We start from the raw sequence: 19,053 nt of genomic DNA, 5'->3' as shown, positions 1-19,053 counted from the left end.
ACCAGGTTGCAAAAGGCTTTAACTGCAGCTTAGGAGTGTTTATTTTGGATTCCAGAAATAATAGGTAGCCAGTGGAGTTTACTGAATAGTGTAGTGGCATAGTGATAGGAAGATAATCTTGAGTTTAACTGTATTTTGTTCCATTCATTCATTTGAAGTAAAAGTAGGTTAAGAGAAAGGAAAATGAATCAATTTTGTTTTAAACATGTTGAGTTTGGGAGTCCTTTATATTTAGAAAGAGAGAGGAAATAAGCATTTATATTTATATAGTATCTGCTATGTGCTAGGCGTTGTGCTAAGCATTTTATACAAGTTTCATCTGACCCTCACAATAGTGTTGCAAGGTAGGTGTTATTCTGATCTCCACTAGGCTGCTGAAGAAGTTGAGGTGGACAGAAATTAAGTGGCTTGCCTAGGATCACAAAGTTAATAAGTGTGTGAGGATAGATTTTAACTTAGGGCTTACTGACTATAGACTCAGCTCTATCCACTGCCCAGCTAAGAAAAGATGTCTCACAAGCTTCTTATGATGAAAGGTTGGAATTCAGCAAAGATTGTAGGGTTTGATATACAGAAATAGCAATTCTCTGTCGTCAGATGATACTTGAACCCACCAGGAAAGATAAGATCTCCAAGAGAAATTGTAGAGAGAAAAGACAAAAGAGAGTTTGGTATGGTGGGTCAAACTCAAATAAATGTGGAGGTCACTAAGCCACATAAGGACCCCTACAGGCCGCATATTGATTTAATCTTATAATGTAATACTGCTTATGTTTTACTATATTTTTATTTCTTTTGTTAAATCTTTCCCGATTACATTTTAATTTGGTTTGGGCCATACTTGGGAGGATTGTAGAGCACATCTGACCTATGGAGCATATTTGACCTCTGGTTTGAAACAGAGTTCCCCTGTGTTACATCCAGTGCCATAAAAATATAGAGAATGAGACTGGGGAGAGTTAAAGGAGATGTTGTTGAGTTCTCTTAAAAACCTGCAGGGCAATGAGATCCCAGAGGTTACATGGTCCAACTCAATCATTTTATAGGTGAGAAAACTGTAGCCTGAAGCCAGAAAAATGAAAGGATTTCCCAACACTTAGAAAAGTAAATAATTTCTAAGATCCTTTTCAGCTCTGAATTTTATTTATTTTTTTTTTTTACAATCTAATATTCTAGTGTTGATTAAAATGTGATTGCAATTAAGGACCAAAGGACCAATTAATCAAATACCAGTTAACTTTATTTACTTTTCCTCTTCAGCTCTATAATATTTTTCTTTCCCTAATGTTAATACTGAGAATAGATAAATAAGCAGAAAAACAGGCTTTCCTTTCCTTAAGGTGCCTACATTGTAATGAGGGGAAAAATATATAAAAGGAGTGAAAGGAAGGAAGAGGAGAGTTGTCCCAAAAGCATGGAAGAGAAAGTCCTGTGGAGAATCGAGGGATGTCTCAAGAGGAATTATCAGATATAGTATGGTCTTAGTCCAAAATAAACACTGTCTTTATTTATTTATTTATTTATTTATTTCTGAAGTCTTTTGTTTTCTTTGTAGGAAATCTAATAACATAGCCTTCAGTGTTGTTGCCTAAAAGTATCCAAAAAAAAAAAAAAAAAAAAAAAAAAAACCCTTTTTAAACTGACAGCACCTTAAATTCAAGACTTATTCAGACTAAAGGAGGGATAATCTGTCTGCATTGTTAAGTATTATCTAGAAGTAAATTAAAGACCAATCCAGAATTAAATTCCATTCACTAGAATTAGTTCCTGGAGGTTTTTTTTGTTACATTACTTTTAAGTACTGATTGTATTTTACTGTCCTAGAATTCTCAGAAGCTTGATTTTACTTGATAGATGCATTTTGTACCATTTAAGTATCAAGTTCATTATAAACATTTACCACTTATTTTTGTTCTGAAAGTGTCTTCTTTCTTTTCTTAGGGTTATCAAGGCATGGTAGATGGAGGCAATAATATTGTTGAAGTTGCCTGGGAAGGGGTTTCCAGTATTCTCCAAGTGGTATGTAACTTTGTGTTTGTATATATTTAGCTCAAAATGAGCATGTTAACCATTATAGGATCTTTACTATTTTGAAATGTATTATCTCAGCAATATATATGTGTGTATGTATAGAAAATGAAGATGCTGTTTGCCATTTCCTCTACATTACCTGAGCATGTTTACATCTCCAAAAATAAGAATCAGAATAAACTAGAAATGAAGTAGAGTTGAAGGATTTAGAATTACTTAAGCAGAGAAAGAGATAAAATGTTAATATTTTGTCTAGTCTAGGACTTGAGAGATTTGCTTTATAAACATGAACAATTTCCTGAATGTTGACCACAACATAGCATTTCCATTCCTTCTGTTTTTGTCCTCTTGCATTTTTGTTTTCCTTCTTAGGTTATTTTTACCTTGTTTCTAAATCTGATTTTTCTTGTGCAGCAAGATAACTGTATAAATATGTATACATATATTGTATTTAACATATACTTTAACATGTTTAACCTATATTGGTCTATCTGCCATTTAGGGGAGGGGATGGGGGGAAAAAGGGGAAAAGATGGAACTGAAGGTTTTGCAAGAGCCAATGCTGAAAAATTACCCATGCATATGTCTTGTAAATAAAAAGCTATAATAAAAAGGAAATATAAAAAGAAACATGAACAATTTCCTCAAATTTACATGCCAATTACATTTTTCAGTTTGTTGCTTTTATGTTTTAATTACCTCTTCAAACCAAAATTTCATTTGCAAAATAATTTTATTTTACATATAAGCAAATGTATTTGTTATATTGTGCAAAAAAAAATCAGATTAAAAGTGGAAAAATATGAGGAAAAAAACAAACAAAAAGAAATAAAGGTTGGAAATACTATGCTTCAATTGTCTTCATAGTTCTGTCTCTGAATGCAGATGGCATATTTTATCTCAAATCTAATTGAATTGTCTTGAATCACTGTATTGTTGAGGAGAGCCAATTATTGCTAATGATTATTAATACTTCAATTAATTATAATTATTGTTAATCATCACATAATCTTGTTGTTATTGTGTACAATGTTCTCCTGGTTCAGCATACTTCACTCAGCATCAGTTCATGTAACTCTTTTCAAGTTTTTTCTGAAATCAATCATCATTTCTTATAGAACAGTAATATTCCATTACATTCATATACCATTACTTATCCAGCCATTCCCCAAGTGGTGGACATCCACTCAATTTCTAGTAGAACTTAATATCTTAAGGATATAAAGTTGTTTTTCCCAAGTACATGGACATTTCATTTGCCCATTTCTCATGGATAATTATCTTCTGGAGAAAGAATGTCATGAAATTAGGATTTTCCAACTTCTCCATGTTGAAAAGGGAGATAAACAGAATATGGAAGCACTAGACCTTAGTAAGGTGTGTGTAGTCTAGGAAGTGCTTAATAACTGATTATTCACTGACTGCCCTTCTTCGAACTCTCTCAGTAAATAGATGCCTTCTCTTACCTGTCATTCTCTCTTCTCACATTTTCTTCTCTCTCCTGTTTCACAAAGTGCCATATTTATTCATGGGGTTGCTCCCTGGATGGAATAATTAACCCATACTATTTCCCTCTTTCCAGGTTTGCCCCATCTTGAAGTCTAGGTTCAAATTGACTTGCCCAGTTTCTTGATTTGCCAGTTAGGATTTAGTCCTGATTCAGTCCCTGGGGTTATTTAAAATGTGTCTAATATGACTCAAGCTTTCCATAATCCCTTATAATTGTAAAGATTACTTTGGCTTCCAATGAATATCTCTTTCCTCAGTGTTATTAAACTCAACTATGCCCAGGAATAGTTTAGAAATTCCTGGAGCAGTAGATGGCATCCTTGTTTGGCTTAGGGCTGGACAGTGGTCGTCTTTTTCATTTCATATGTCAGACAGAATATTTGCTAATAATAGCTGGCATTTCATCAGTTGGTGAATAACTGAATAGTGATATATGATTGTGATGGAATAAAAACTGAACAAAGATATGAATCCTTAATTTTTATTGTGAAGAATTTTCTCTTTAAAGAATCTCAGTTAATACCTATAATCTAAATAAAAGACAGGTTTTCAGCATGTTATACAACTTTTAAGTCTTTCATCTTTTATTCAATAATTTTTTTTATCATCTTTTGAAGAAGCTTCTTAATGAAAATTAAGATTTCTTTTCCATCAGCTGACTAACAAAGTTTCAAAGAGAAAGGGACAGAAGGAGTATTCAAAGCAGCAGTTGGCTTACCACCATGAGATAATTAAGTTTTCAGTCATGTCTAGTTCTTTGTGATGCCATTTGAAGTTTTCTCAGCAAAGATACTGGAGTTGTTTGCCATTTTCTTCTCTAGCGCATTTTACAGATGAGAAAACTGAGGCAAACAGGATTAAGTTACTTGCTCAGGATTAAATAGCTAGTTTAGATTTGAACTTGGGAAGAAGAGTTTTTCTGGCTTCAGGCCCCATTACTCTATCTACTTTGCCACTTAGCTAACTGCCTCATTGAATTAAATACTGATGACCAAAAATTATTAGTGTGTGCTTTTTTCCCCCCTAACATCTTATTACTGGATTAGAATAAGCGTATAAGAAGAGCAACCACATTTCCATTCTGCTGGACAAGTGAGCAGTGAACTATGCAGTATATAGGGGGAGGGATGGAGGGACAAAGGGAGAGAGGAAAAAGAGCTACATATTCACATGTGTGAATGTTATAGCAGCACTGCAGTATAACATTCTAGCTTTTCTTCTATTAAGACTATACATATTTTCCATGCAATTTGGAGTATTTGTAGCTTACAAACTTCATTTCAGCATTATAAATTATATGATCCTCTAATGATTTGACCTTGAGAATGTTTAGCAATCAAAAAAAAAAAAAAACAAAAAAAAAAAACCTTTTTAGCCTCTGTGCTAATTATCTTTCAATTTAGTCCCTGAAATCCATCTTTGCTGTTTGTAGTCATAATTTACTTATTTATTTCTATTATCAGAAGAGTACAATTCCTTGAGCAAGAGGAAATGTATTGTTGGTAATAAAAATTATTCCTGAGCAAATTTGAACTTTTACCCTGGTGCAGACTGAGTAAGAGTGTGCATGTAGAAAAAACATTTAAATGGTATTGAGTTTTTAAAACATATATATTCCAAATGGTATCGTACCAACTTTTGTTTTGAAAGGAATAAAATGTTTCTAAAAGTCAGCATTAGATATATTTGTTTATTTATGAATGAATAAATGTATCCACATGATCATAAGGGCTATTATTGAAGGTTTATGTCTTCTGGTATAAACAACTTTCTTACAGTAAATGATACTTTCTTTGTGCAGAAGTATTTCTAAAATTTCAGATTTTATCCTATTAATTGTATAGGGTAGTTCAGTATTTAAAGAAGGCTCTAAGTAATTTTTTTTTAAGTGAAGAATCTTTTTGTTTTAGAGGCAATTAAAAAAAAATTCATATAGTTTGTTTTTGGATCTTTAATGTCATTTTCTTTTTCTTTTTTGGGGGGTAGGGGGGCTGAGGCAATTGGGGTTAAATGACTTGCCCAACAATACACAGGTAGGAAGTGTTAAGTGTCTGAAGCCAAATTTGAACTCAGGTCTTCCTGACTTAAGGGCTGGTACTCTCTCCAATGTGCCACCTAGCTGCCTTGTCATTTTCTGTTAAAAAGAAAGCAAAGTGAAAAAAGTCATCAGAGCATATACCTTCCTTTCCTTTTCTTAATTTATATTGAGACCTGACTACAAAATGTGTGAAGCTTTAGTCATCTAAAATGATTTTCTAAATAAGACACTCCCTTAAAATAGAGCGTAATATCCAATTCAGGGAGGGGACTGAATTTTTTTCACTGCTCCTATAATATGATTATGAAGTACTGATATTATTACTCTTTATTCTTCATTATTTCTGAATTTTTGCAAGCCTTTTGAGGGTTTATGCATATTATAAATCTTATTGTATTGTTCCTCAGTGTTGAGATGAGATAAAATTGTTTTCTGCCTCTTAAAAAAAAAAAAAATCCCCTATAACAGTAGAGTTATAATGTAGTAAGACTGTAAGCTTGTTTGAGGGCTTATCTCTATTATCTTTATATCTCCCCTGCATCTGGTTCAATTTGTTGGACACAGTTGGTTGATTGAATAAAATAAGTGAATGAATGAATGGAAACTCCTGTACTTTTTATCTTTTATCTTAATATAGTTCAAGAATCTAAAGAGGAAGATTAACATATCTTTCTCACCACCTTCAGATGGCTGACCAGAAAGAAGTTTCTATGTTATGATAGCCTTATATGTATATATAGGTAGGATTATGCTTATGTCTTTCTATTTAGAAGGAGGTAAATGAATGGGATTTTTTTTCCCCCCAGGGAGGAACAGTCATTGGCAGTGCACGTTGCCAAGCATTCCGTACTCGGGAAGGTCGATTACAAGCAGCTTATAACTTGATTCAAAAGGGAATTACTAACTTGTGTGTGATTGGTGGAGATGGAAGCTTAACAGGAGCCAACCTTTTCCGTGAGGAATGGAGTGGACTATTGGAAGAATTGGCTAAAACTGGTACATTTTATTCCTTTCTAGTGTTTTCTACTGCCTACAGAAAACCACCTTTTTAAATAGCAACTTTTGGTAATTGGGAGCAGGTTTTGTTATGTTAACATTCAGAATTTTGATTTAGCCTACTGATTTAGATCATTCTTTTAAAGCCTCTTAGTTAAATCAAATAGGGTTGGAAGTTAAACTCAGACTTTCCTTTGCCACTATGCTTAGCTATTCAGAGAATTTCTAAAAATTTTAAGTTAAGGGATGTAATGAAATTTATTTTCCTATAGCCTATACTTGAGATGTATATATGTATGTGCATGTGTATATGTGTGTGTGTATATAGCGTGTATGTATACATATGTGTGTGCATATAATTTCCCATTGTTGCTTAGTGGTTTAAGTCACATCCAAGTTTTTGTGACCCCATTTGGGATTTCTTGGCAGAGATACTTAAGGGGCTTGCCATTTCCTTCTCCAATTCATTTTATATGTCCAGGGTCATACAGCTAATAAGTGTATAATCCATATTTGGACTCAAGAAGATGAATCTCCTGACTTCAAGCCCAGGGGTGTGTGTGTGTGTGTGTGTGTGTGTGTGTGTGTGTGTGTGTGTGTGTGTGTGTGTGTGTGTGAGAACTTTAGTCATCTGGGGATCACCCTAGCTAAATTTGGAGAATGAACTGGCTGTAGATTATAATAGGTAATAGTAATAGTAATGAATTTTTTCTCTAGAAACTAAAAAAGACCCTAAAACAGCAAAGTGGCCATTTGTGCCATTGGAGGGAACATCTAAGATGATGGTATCATACATCCTTGAAGTAGCAAGCATGGACAGGGACAGGTTTGGATTTGGGCAGAAGCAATTAGCAGCGGGTATTGTAAATTAGCTGAGCATAAAGAACATCTGACAAATGGTAGCCAAAGCCAATCTGTACTTTTCCTTTTCCATTTTTTAATGTTCTGTCCTCTTTTATAAAACAGATAGACAAACATGATCACTTATAAATGTTTCTCTATTCTCTTTTTTGCTCTCAGAGCTTTCTCTTGTTCCTTGCTGCCCATCTCATCAGAGCCCATAAGTCATGAAAATAAGGAAATAATTCACTACATATTTTTAACCAAAAGTAGTCTTTTATTATTTCAGCCTGTATTTCAGAATGGGGAGATAATTGCCCTGGCATATATATAATCTTTGAGTGTCTAGGAAAAAGCTTCAATTTTCTAAGATGGATTTTCAAATATTATTGGACATTGAATATCTGAAAAGTAGAGAGGGAGGTAAGAAGGGAGGAAACACTGGGGATATAAATACCATGAAGAAAGAGAACAATTCCTGTCCTCAATGAAGTTATATTCTAATGGAGGAACTAAGACAATACACAAAACTGAGGAACACAATACTTTAAAGGAGGAACATAATACACATTCTAACTGAGAAGCACAATACACAGTTGAAAAGAAGACCTGCCCTTGAAGTCCAGAAAGTCAGGAACAGGCCCCAAGAAGGTCAAGAAGTGAGACAAGTAGTATGGGAACATTAAAATTATAGCCAATTGTAATTTCTGCATTGCTTGAACTTCAAGGAAACCAGTAATAATAATTCTGCTTTTTATAGCATGTTGAAGCTTACAGAGTGCTTATCTTATAACAACTTTGTGAGGGAGCCAGTAGCACAAGTTTTAGAAATTATGACTTGCTTTCACAAAAATGAGTTGAAAGCAGGATTTGAAGCCAACTGTCCCGATATCAAGTTGCATTCTTTTTATTACACCAATCTGAAGAGCAGCTCATTCTATGTTTTTTCTTTTTTTTTTTTTTTTTTGCCTGATAAGCCTTCTTTTTTCAAATTTGTGAGAATGGGGAGATTACTGCCCTGAGACTTGCCCAGGGTCACACAGCTAGGAAGTGTTAAGTGTCTGAGGTCACATTTGAACTCAGGTCCTCTTGACTTGAGGGCTGGTGCTCTATCCACTGTGCTACCTAGCTGCCCCAATGAGGGGTTAATTTAAATGAGTATACAGTTTCTCACACAAGATCATTTTTCTTTAAATATTGTGTTTATCTTGAAACATCCAGATGTAGTCACCATGAAAACTATATATTTTTAAACAGGTAAAATTGAAAAAGAAGCCGTGAAGAAATATGCTTACCTCAACATTGTGGGGATGGTGGGCTCCATAGATAATGACTTCTGTGGGACGGATATGACAATTGGCACTGACTCTGCTTTGCACAGAATCATTGAAGTTGTGGATGCCATTATGACCACTGCCCAAAGGTAAAACATTATAAAGAAATGGACAGATAGGACAGAACTAGGAAAAGTAATTGCCCAGATTTGAATGCTTACAAAACATGTCCAAGCAAAATGGGATGCCAGGTCACAAGGGGAATATTCCTAAGTAGTCCAGGACTTATGATATCCTAGTAACAGCTTGGGTACTTGAAACTATGGGAGTAAGAAAATGGCTCTGTGACTTATTTATTTTTCCTTTTGAACTTGGTCTCCCAGTCTCCCTTTTTAAGGAAATTTCACCAGGATTTTCTTCTATTTTCATCACAACTTCTCCTGGGTTCCTTTTGTGGGAATATGTCCAATTAATGGTTCTTTATATTGGAAATGTGTTTATCCAAATTTGTTCACTCCCCTGAAAAAAACATAAGAAAGTTTTCTAGAAACAATTTTAGATAATCACATCTTGTGAATATGTTTTTAAAATAGAAAAATAAGTGTGTCTTGTAAAATAGCAATTTTCAATGAGACTGTTTCATACTGGATGTTTTGAAGCATCTACATGAATAAAATTAGATTTGCATTTGTAGAGAATGAATCTTTACATGGCCAATGTATTATACCTCTAATGCCTGTAGAATAATATTCTTACTTTAAGCCTATTTGACTTATTCCTGTACCTTTCAGTTTGGTTTTCATACCAGTATCAAGGTTAATTATGTTTCTATATCTTTTTTTTTTTTTTTTTTTTTGTCTTACAGTCATCAGAGGACCTTTGTTCTGGAGGTTATGGGAAGACACTGTGGGTATGTGTTTAGAAAATAATACAATTTAGAGACACTGGAAATCACCATCTTTAAACCTCCTCATTTTACAGATGAAGAAACTGAGTCCCAGGAGTAAAGTCACGTACTTTTAGTTGTTGACAGACCCAGCGCTAGAATCCAGGACTCTTGATTCTTCTTTGAGTATATTTTTCATTATACTACTCTGTTGTTATTATTGTCTGGTGTAAACTTACTTCACAATATAGCCGATTTCAGTGTAGTTGATGTTTCTTCCATCAGAGTAGATCAGATCTCACTCACACCTTCCATCCTATGTAGTTTTTGTCTAAATCTTCTCAGAGATCTTCCCTAACTACTCTGCTCAGTATGCCTGAGGTCTTGGGACAATTTCTACTTTTCTGATCACTCAGTTCCTAAATGATGCTTTTTATATTACTTTCTCTACACAACATCACCAATAATTTAAAGAAAAATTTAGACAGTGAGAACTGTCTTTAAAAAAAATTGGGCCTATCTCAAGAGGTAATTCATTCTTCCACATTTTAGATCTTTAGGTAAAGGTAGGGAAGATGATCCCTTTTTTGGGTACAACATCAAATAGATTCTTCTTTAGCTTGCAGTAGTTGCCTTTTAGGTCTCTTCCAAATCTGAAATTCTGAGTCCATAATGTGCTGTGAGAGTACTTAATCCTGCCTTCTGTCTTTCCCTGACGATTGAATTAGTTGCAATTTCAACTCTTTAGGGTTTGGTATTTTCTATAATTCACAACCATTCAACATTTTAGGAAAAGAAGATTGATAGGGAAAAATGGTTTGGGGTTTTTCTCTACTGCCTCCCTCCATATATACCAAAAGTATATAATTAGGGTTTGCCCAAATGTTGTCCAATCTGCCTCTTCTTCCCATTTAGGTGACAATGTCACCTAAAAAGTATAATGTCTGTCTTATGCTATTTCCTTAATAGGTATCTAGCTCTTGTGAGTGCCCTGGCTTGTGGTGCAGATTGGGTGTTTATTCCTGAATACCCACCAGAAAAAGACTGGGAAAAGCTGCTCTGTGTTAAACTATCAGAGGTGAATAAATGATTTTAATGTTACTTGCTATATATGTTGTTTTCACACATTCATGTGTTTAAGTTGTACTTTCTAAAATGGAAAAAAAAATGTTTTTCTTAGAACTACTAATAATTTAATCTAGGTAATGTGTCTTGTCTGTAGGTTCTGGCTTTTGAGACCATATTTGACCTGAAAACCCACTTGGTTTTTGATTAGCTTGACATATCACCAATTATCTTACCCAGAATGGGCCTATTTTCTGTTCTTATATCCTAATTCCTCATTAATGTTACATGGAAAATGTTATCTATTCATTAACTATATTTTTTCATTATGGTTTTATTGGCTTTTCATTAATTATGTTGTACTTTTCTCATTTTTGTGTTGTAAAAGGTTTTTTTTTTTTTTATTATTCCATGAGAATATTTGTTAAAGTAGAATGTCTAGCAAAAGATTAAAAAATACTTTCCTATATTAATGGGTCTAATTATGGGATAAACCCAATGTAGTTCGAGAATAGAATCTCAATATTTGCATTAGTTGTCTGTCATTCCTTACCTGTTCTTCATTTGAATATATTTGATATTTTATCACAGAACTTATTGTATAAATACAGGAGAACTGAAGACATTTGCAAAAGGAGATCAGAAGTGTCTATTTTAGTTATTTCTCTATCTTGAGTAATTACTGGAATGTATATCATTAATCCTCATGTCTGTAAAATAATCAGTTCTATATATCATTCACTAGTTAAGCCCTAGCCTTGAAAGATTTTAAATATAAAGATGGCATATTAAAGTGCCCAGAAAAAGGAGGAGGAAGAATTCTTTGGGAGAGTATGAAGGACTATGGAATAAGTAGAGACATTTTTATGTTCTAAGATTTTGTGTGTATATGTGTGTGTGTGTGTGTGTGTGTAAAAATTTGATTTCAGCATTAAATATTTTAGAATTTTGTATCAAACTTACAGGATTTGTTTAATTTTTTTTGAAGGAGTAGGTTTCTCCAGGAGTATGTGTGGGGGTGAGGGGGTATTATTTAGCTCAAGCACAATGTGCATTCCTGTAGAATTCTACCTTGGGTTGTGCAGTTGTTTTAATTTTTCATAGAATCATCCATGTTTGGTTTAATTTGATTTGATTTAACTTAATATACATTTACACTTTGGAAAGGACCAGAGTTTTAAATTTTGAATGTTTTTGTAATTTCTGCTATAACTATAGGCAGAAGTTATTTTCATAGACTACATTTTAAATTCTCTGTTCTCATCAACAGTGGACACTCCTAGGACTAACATTAACATAGCATTTTAAATGAGAAAAACAGGCAACTGTCAAATTATGAAGCTTTTTTTAAAAAACATGTTTAGGATGCTTGTTTTATCTTCCCCATTAGATTTTAAGGTCCTTGAGGGCAAGTTCTTTACTTCTCTGAGACCTAGAGTATCTTATACCTAATTTATTCTAGAAATATTTGTTAATTGAATTGAAAGGATATAAATGGCAGGACTTGACAACTTGGTTCTTCCTTTTGAACATTTACACATTCAAAGAATTATTTGAATGCCTTCCACATGCATAACGAACCCCTGTGTTAAGTCCTTCTCATGAAAGAGCCTTAGGTAGAGAAGAAAAGAAATGAGGTAAGACTAGATCACAGATTAAATGTACTACAAAAGGGAATACTGTTAAGTTCCATAAGAGAAGGACATAATGGTACTCAAGGGAAATGAGAAAAAAGAAATCCTATTTTGGAAGAGTAATTCAATTTCATTTTGGCTTCATAAAGGACATGCTATCAGATCCCTGAGCTTGATAGGATATTGACTGGTAGAAATGAAGGAGTTATACCTAGGGAAATGGAGAGGCATCCCCAAGTGTAAGGAAAAACATGAACAAAGAAATTATAGCAGGAAAAAATCTATCCTGTTTGGGAAATAGAAAGTCCAGTTTGACAAGGCCATATATGGTTTGCTAAATGAGGCTGAAAAAAGCACCAATGAGTACAATGGAGAATGTATTTTAGCATCAAAATAATTGAAACAGAGCTATCTTAAATGGGAATTAATCTGAGCTCTGGGTGTAGACTGAATTGGAGAAGAGTAAAACAGTGGTGGGGGGAAAGTACAAGACATCTTTTTCAGTAATCTTGGTGAGAAATAATAAAGTCTTGAGGAAATTATTGTTGCCCAGTCATTTCAGTTGTGTCTAATTCTTCACGATCCCATTTAGGGTTTTCTTGGCAAAGATACTGGACTGGTTTGCCATTTCCTTCTCTAACTCATTTTAGGATGAGGAAACTGAGACAGACAGGGTTAAGGTCACACTTGCAGTAAGTATCTGAGGCTAGATTTGAATTCAAGAAGATGAGCCTGATTCCAGAGCCAGTACTCTATCTACTGCACCATCTAACCACCTAGGCTCACAACTAAGAAGTATCTGAGACTGTATTTGAACTCAGATTTTCCTGGTTCTCCTGGCTCCAGGTCCAGAGCTGTATCTGCCATTCCACCTACCTGGAAAAAATAGTTATAGGCAAATGATTGAAAATGGAGGGCAGGTAGAAAAAAGGTAACTGAATGAATGGGTGAATGGTGTTCCCTTCTGCGCTGTCCTCTTCCAAAACAACACAATTATGAAGCCCTGATCATTTTCAGTCTGCTTCTAGTCCTAAAAAATTCTAGTCCACAAACTTTACTCAGATCCTTTACAAACATAGACTGGTATCACAGAAGGTGATTTTGTTCATTCGCTGGAGTCCAAGGGGAGGAAAAAACAAGAAACAGTTAATTGAATTTGCATTGGAAAAGTGGGACAAGGGAATTAAGATTTCTCATTGGGTCAGGTCTTTGAAAAATGTTATTTTCTTTCTTTTCCCATAGAACCGTGCCAACAAGAAGAGGCTGAACATCATAATTGTTGCAGAAGGGGCGATTGATAACAATAATAAACCTATTTCTTCAGAGAGGGTTAAGGATGTAAGTAGTCAGCCTTTACTATAATGCTTCTGAGAAGTTATCTCTTATAGATATTTATTTTTGTAAATCCTCACCAAAATAGCACCTTCAGTGGTAGTAAGAGCATCTAATTTATACAGCAGAACAATACATGTTAAGAATAAAGATAGATGCTCATCAGAATATGATGTTTTTCCTTATAATTAGAATTTCCATTTGAGGTATAAGTACAGATTTTAACAGCAGAAAGATTATTTTTTTTAAAGCAACAGGTAATTTTATTTTATACTAGCATCCCCAGTGCCTAGCACTGTGCTTGTCATGTAGCAGTATAGATGTGGATAATAGCTCACATTTATATAGCTCTCTAAGGCTTACCAGTCACTTCATTATTTATTTTCATCACATTTGATCTTCACATAAACTCTGTGAAGTAGATGTTAATCCCATTTTACAGATAAGGAACAAACCTATGGTCTCCTTACTACATCTTCTAGATGAGAGAGCAATGTAGGTCAGCTATTCTGCAACTCTGCAACTCAATCCGAAAGTTGCCTAAATCTTGAGATCTAAGCACCCAAGGTCACACTGTGAGTATTTGTCAGTAACAAAAGCAGAGCTTGTTGGATTAAATTGTAATGGCTGGAACACTTTAGTGTCCTCTCTTGCTTGGTTACTTTCTAGCCTGGAGCAGTCAACTCAAAGGCCTGTCTGGGAATAAAGCCATCTTGAGTTTATTGAAAGTGAATCACCATGTTATTTGCAAGTCTGAAGAAAGAACCAACTACACTGGGCTTTTTTGTTGGGCTGCTCTGGCTGGTACCACACATCTATCAGTACAAACCTGTCTCCCCAGAGGCTTCTTAATTTATCTCACAGATTTACTGTTATTGCAAGGCTCTATGAAGTAAGCAGGCATTGGGAAGCATAAGCAAATTCTTGGAGGTGGTTAGGACTGTAGGACAGGGTGAGGCACAAGGGAGGATCTGAGTTTCAGCCTCAAAACTACCTTCATTGTTCAAGTTAGTTGTATCTGTCTCCACTGACTTTATTAACAATATCAAAAAGTGACAGATATTTACTAAGCACCTACTTTATTTTTAACATAAATTGTGCTGTAATAAATTGGGTTCCACTATTCTTAAACATTTAAATTTAGAGGTCATTTGCCAATGTTTGTAGGAAATGATATTTGATTCTAATTTCAGTCACACCCAGAAAGAATGTCTTTTTACATGAAGCTCAAAGACATTTCTTAAGTTTTGTTTTGTTTTCCTATCTCATTCTATTGTGTTTGAGGCAGTTGTGTATTCTGTAATCACAGACTGTTAGAACTGGAATAAACCAAGGGCAGAACTAGTCTAGTCTTTTCATTTTACTTTTGGGGAAATTGGAATGAAGTCCTTTCTGCAACTTTTCTCGTCTAATTAGTACTGGATTTCAGGAACTAGAATTGAGGTGTCCTGACTGGTACAGTGATCTCTCATAAGCAAACACATATCTGTGATTTCATCAGCATTTATAATTTAGAAAGCAAATGCTATAGCATTGACTGAGGGCTATGGAGATTTGCTTAAGGTCACATCTGATAAGTGTCAGTAGTAGGATTTAAACTTGTCTTCCTGATAACATGCTTAGGCCTCAATGAATGTCATACTTCTTACACCACCATACTGTCAGACAAAGTTTGCAAAATATAAGGCAATTTAGATGATTAGAAGAAAATTTGCAGTCTCTTTGTCTATGAATATAGACTGTTGAACTTTTAATATATAACTTTCTTTTTTTACCTTCTTGTTTAATAAAGTATTTTTGTTTGTTTTGTTTGTTTTCCCCCCCAAGAACAATTTTAAATAGATTTTTAGTTTACCATCTTACCTCAGTGGGGGAAAACTAGAGATTCAATATTCTCTAGTCATTTCTAAAGAAAAGAAAGTGTTTTTTTTAAAGCAACCTCAAAACACATTTCCCTCAGCTAAGATATAAAGTATATTTTTATTACATATTATTCTTGTGTTACTCTTATAAATGTTATTCAAATAACACACAGCTCCTTGCTGCAACATTATTTTTCCTCATCAAAATGATGGATTTTTCTGTAGCTTGTAGTTAAACAGCTGGGATATGATACGCGTGTGACAATTCTTGGACATGTCCAAAGAGGAGGAACACCATCTGCTTTTGACAGGATTCTGGTAAGTTTGTAGGAGTAATCACCTCCTTTTATTTAGCATGCTTCCAATAAAAGTCTATTTTGGGATATTAAAAGGGACAAAACCTCAATCTTGTTAAATAGTAGATATACTGGCTAACATTCAGGATGAGTACTCTAATAGGACCATTTGGCAAAGTGCAGAATATTCCATTTCTGGTCAAGTTAGGAACTCCATCATCTGAGACATTAATGGTCTCTTGTTCTTGTTTTGAAGTGAGCTTGAGACTAGACAGCTTAACTAAGAAAAGTAAATCAAACCCAAAGAGTCTAAAAAATAAATACTAAGAGGCCTCCTTATTCATTACTATAGTAGCTGGGGGACTAGTGAGAATGGAGCTTAGGAGGCAGAACTATATTGGAACAGCTAAGGATTTGCTAAGAAATAAAGAATAAAAGAATAAAAAATTATCTAGATTGAGGATTCATGGATTCATTCACTTGCTTTAATTTTCCTCAATCTCAGATATCCTGAGTGAGGTGTACTCTTTTTGCTAAAATGAAACTGGCAGGCTATAGAGGGATTAAAGACCATTAACCAATAATTAAGACTTTCTCCTTTTCTATAAAGGAAAAGTCTTTAAAAAATAATAAAATAAAAAGGGCAACTATCCAGGTATTTCGTATCAGGCACAAATACAAATGATTCATATATTCATGAAGATATCCAGAACCTATATCCTGAGAATGATAAAGGTTTGAGATTGTAGACTTTTCCCAAAGATCTGGAAGGTACTAATCGATTTTTCCCAGATGTCTTTTTTCATGTGGATTCCTTGGATCTCACATTTATAAACATTATTTCCTTCCTAGGCAAGTCGCATGGGTGTTGATGCTGTACTGGCCCTTCTTGAGGCTACACCAGATACCCCTGCGTGTGTTGTTTCTCTGTCTGGAAACCAGTCTGTGCGGCTGCCCCTGATGGAGTGTGTGCATATGGTAAGTTTTTGGGATGGGGCCAACTAGTAATTCCAGTTAATTGATTGGACTGAGAAAGTGATGGGTAACAATTAGTGACTGTTACTAACTGAACAAAACAATAGTCTGAGTGAAGTCTTTCTGCTTTGTCATTCGTTGAACAGACAAAAAACAATTTGAAGTCTCCAAAATACTAATTAGTGAACTAAGGGATATATAGTAATAGTAGTTTAATACCGAAACATAGCTAGGCCCCAAGTAATGTGAATAATTAGTCTTGTGAAGTGGTTGCATGTATTTGAAATTACTATTATAAAGTTATAATTATCAAAAATGTGATAATTGGTTCCACCCTAATGGAAATTGCCATGTGAATTCATATAATGCAACCACTTCACAGAATTCATTATTCTCATTTTTTAATTACTCTTTTGTGAAACTAGATAGATTAATATCACTTTTTTTAATTTTGCAATTTTCATCTGTATCTTCTTAGTTACAGTCTGTGAGATACTTTTTAATAGCCTCATCTAAATTAGTTATTTTTGTTTTTGTTGTTTTAAAGTGAATCTTGGCATCTTTGAGTTTCCAAAAGGATGAGTCAGTAATGATTGATTTACTGAGCAATAGTTCTGTTCTAGGTGATGAGAGAATTCGAAAGAAACATGCAAGAGCCATCCCCTGAAGAGATTTTAGAGTATTGCTGAGGAGATGGAACATGCACATATAAAACACAGCACAGTATGAAATAGTATATAATCAGGCACTAAATTATGTGGTATTGAAGTTATTGCTGAACAATAACATGTCTCAAAGTCAAAGAATTTTTAAAGCAGTTCACCGAGAGCTAAACAAATCTGTTAGGTGAGCTGATATATCAGTACATGGATTTACTAGACAGTCATTCTTTTTGCTAGAATACAATGCAACCCTTTCAGTTTTCTTCATTTGGTATAATTCTTATCCCTGTCCTTTCATAAATAGCCTGGCAACAGTGCCCTTTACAATACCAGATCTTAGTTGCAAGGTGAATGGGACTGAATAGAGCCAGTTTCCTGGGCAGGAAGAAATATGAAAATGATGGAATTTGAGGGAGCATTTAGGGCTCATTGAAAGCATTGAAAGTTTTCTAAAAGCTGTTTAGCCTTCTGCCAATATCCTATTAAATCTTAGGCTCAAATCCTTAGCCAGGGACATTTGGATGACTAAGATACAAAAAAATTGTTAATACTGTCTATCTACTGCCTTGGGGTCAGGGGTGGGGAGGCAGCCAGATGATAATAATAAGAATGATACTTGTCTCTGATTTGTAACACTTCACATTTTTCAGAATCCTTTAAAAATCAGATAAAATAGCTATGGAGTCAAATTGTGGTCATTTACAGTAGCTATTACATCATCCCTCACTGATAAGTACGGCTAGACTCAGTGGGCTATGTCTACATCTATTCATAAGATTCAGCCTGGCCATGGTGACTGTGTCTGTGGACTGAACATTATGTTGCCATATCAGATTTTTAATATCTAGGCCACCAAATCTGTCTACATTATATTCTGAAAAGGGGAAAAAAAAGGAAGCAAACTGTTTCTTCTTATTATTGCTGTTCATATGTGTCCACTTTTTTGTGACTCTCTTTGGGGTTTCTTGGCAAAGATATTAGAGTAGTTTGCCATTTCTTTCTCCAGCCAATTTTATCAAATGAGGAAAGTGAGGTAAATAGAGTTAAGTGATTGACTGGGGTCACACAGCTAGTTAGAGTCTCACCAAATTTGAACCCACAAAGATAATTCTTCTTGATTTTAGATCTGCTTTTCTATGACCTGTACCACATTAGAAAATATCTTGTACTTTGATATTTTTTAAACTTGTTTTTACTTTTTTTTTTTTTTTTTTTTTTTAAAGACTCAGAAAGTTCAGAAGGCAATGGATGAGAGCCAGTTTGATGAGGCTGTGAAGCTTCGAGGAAGGTGAGTTGATTTGGAGAGTACAGAGGAGCTAAATGTTGTCTCTGGCTAAGATTCTTAGAAAAGGAGATGTTGTTTATTAAATAAAATTTAAAAATAAATTAAAATTAAATAAAAATCTTATTTTTAGTGATTTCCATAGTCATTCTCTGTGGAATTACATAGAATTCACATGTCTATACTCTGAACTCAGTGTCCAAAGAGACAAATGACTTTCCAAACTAGTGAAAGTATGTGATAAGAATTCCTTGAAAGCCAAGTTATATCACAATTGAAAAATATATTAATCATGTTGCAAGGCTTTAAAATGATAGCAGAATGATAATAAGTCTTTCAAGATGTGAGAGGTGATCATGTGGAAGAGGGAC

At 34.3% G+C, this 19,053-nt stretch overlaps 1 protein-coding gene across 2 annotated transcripts in view; it reads left to right on the top strand.

Annotated features, from left to right (window-relative positions):
• Nucleotides 1-19,053, top strand: part of PFKP (phosphofructokinase, platelet) — a 74,340-nt gene that overhangs the window by 20,632 nt on the left and 34,655 nt on the right. For both annotated transcript variants that reach the window (XM_074267184.1, XM_074267185.1), the window contains exons 3-11: nt 1,942-2,019; nt 6,385-6,574; nt 8,672-8,837; nt 9,554-9,598; nt 10,544-10,652; nt 13,516-13,611; nt 15,693-15,785; nt 16,616-16,741; nt 18,624-18,688. In XM_074267184.1, the coding sequence (XP_074123285.1) occupies nt 1,942-2,019; nt 6,385-6,574; nt 8,672-8,837; nt 9,554-9,598; nt 10,544-10,652; nt 13,516-13,611; nt 15,693-15,785; nt 16,616-16,741; nt 18,624-18,688 (968 nt within the window). The remainder of the gene's footprint in view (nt 1-1,941; nt 2,020-6,384; nt 6,575-8,671; nt 8,838-9,553; nt 9,599-10,543; nt 10,653-13,515; nt 13,612-15,692; nt 15,786-16,615; nt 16,742-18,623; nt 18,689-19,053) is intronic.

This window comes from Sminthopsis crassicaudata, chromosome 5 (assembly GCF_048593235.1).
Source record: "Sminthopsis crassicaudata isolate SCR6 chromosome 5, ASM4859323v1, whole genome shotgun sequence".
Classification (NCBI taxonomy): domain Eukaryota; kingdom Metazoa; phylum Chordata; class Mammalia; order Dasyuromorphia; family Dasyuridae; genus Sminthopsis; species Sminthopsis crassicaudata.
This window is presented reverse-complemented; position numbering and strand designations above follow the sequence as displayed.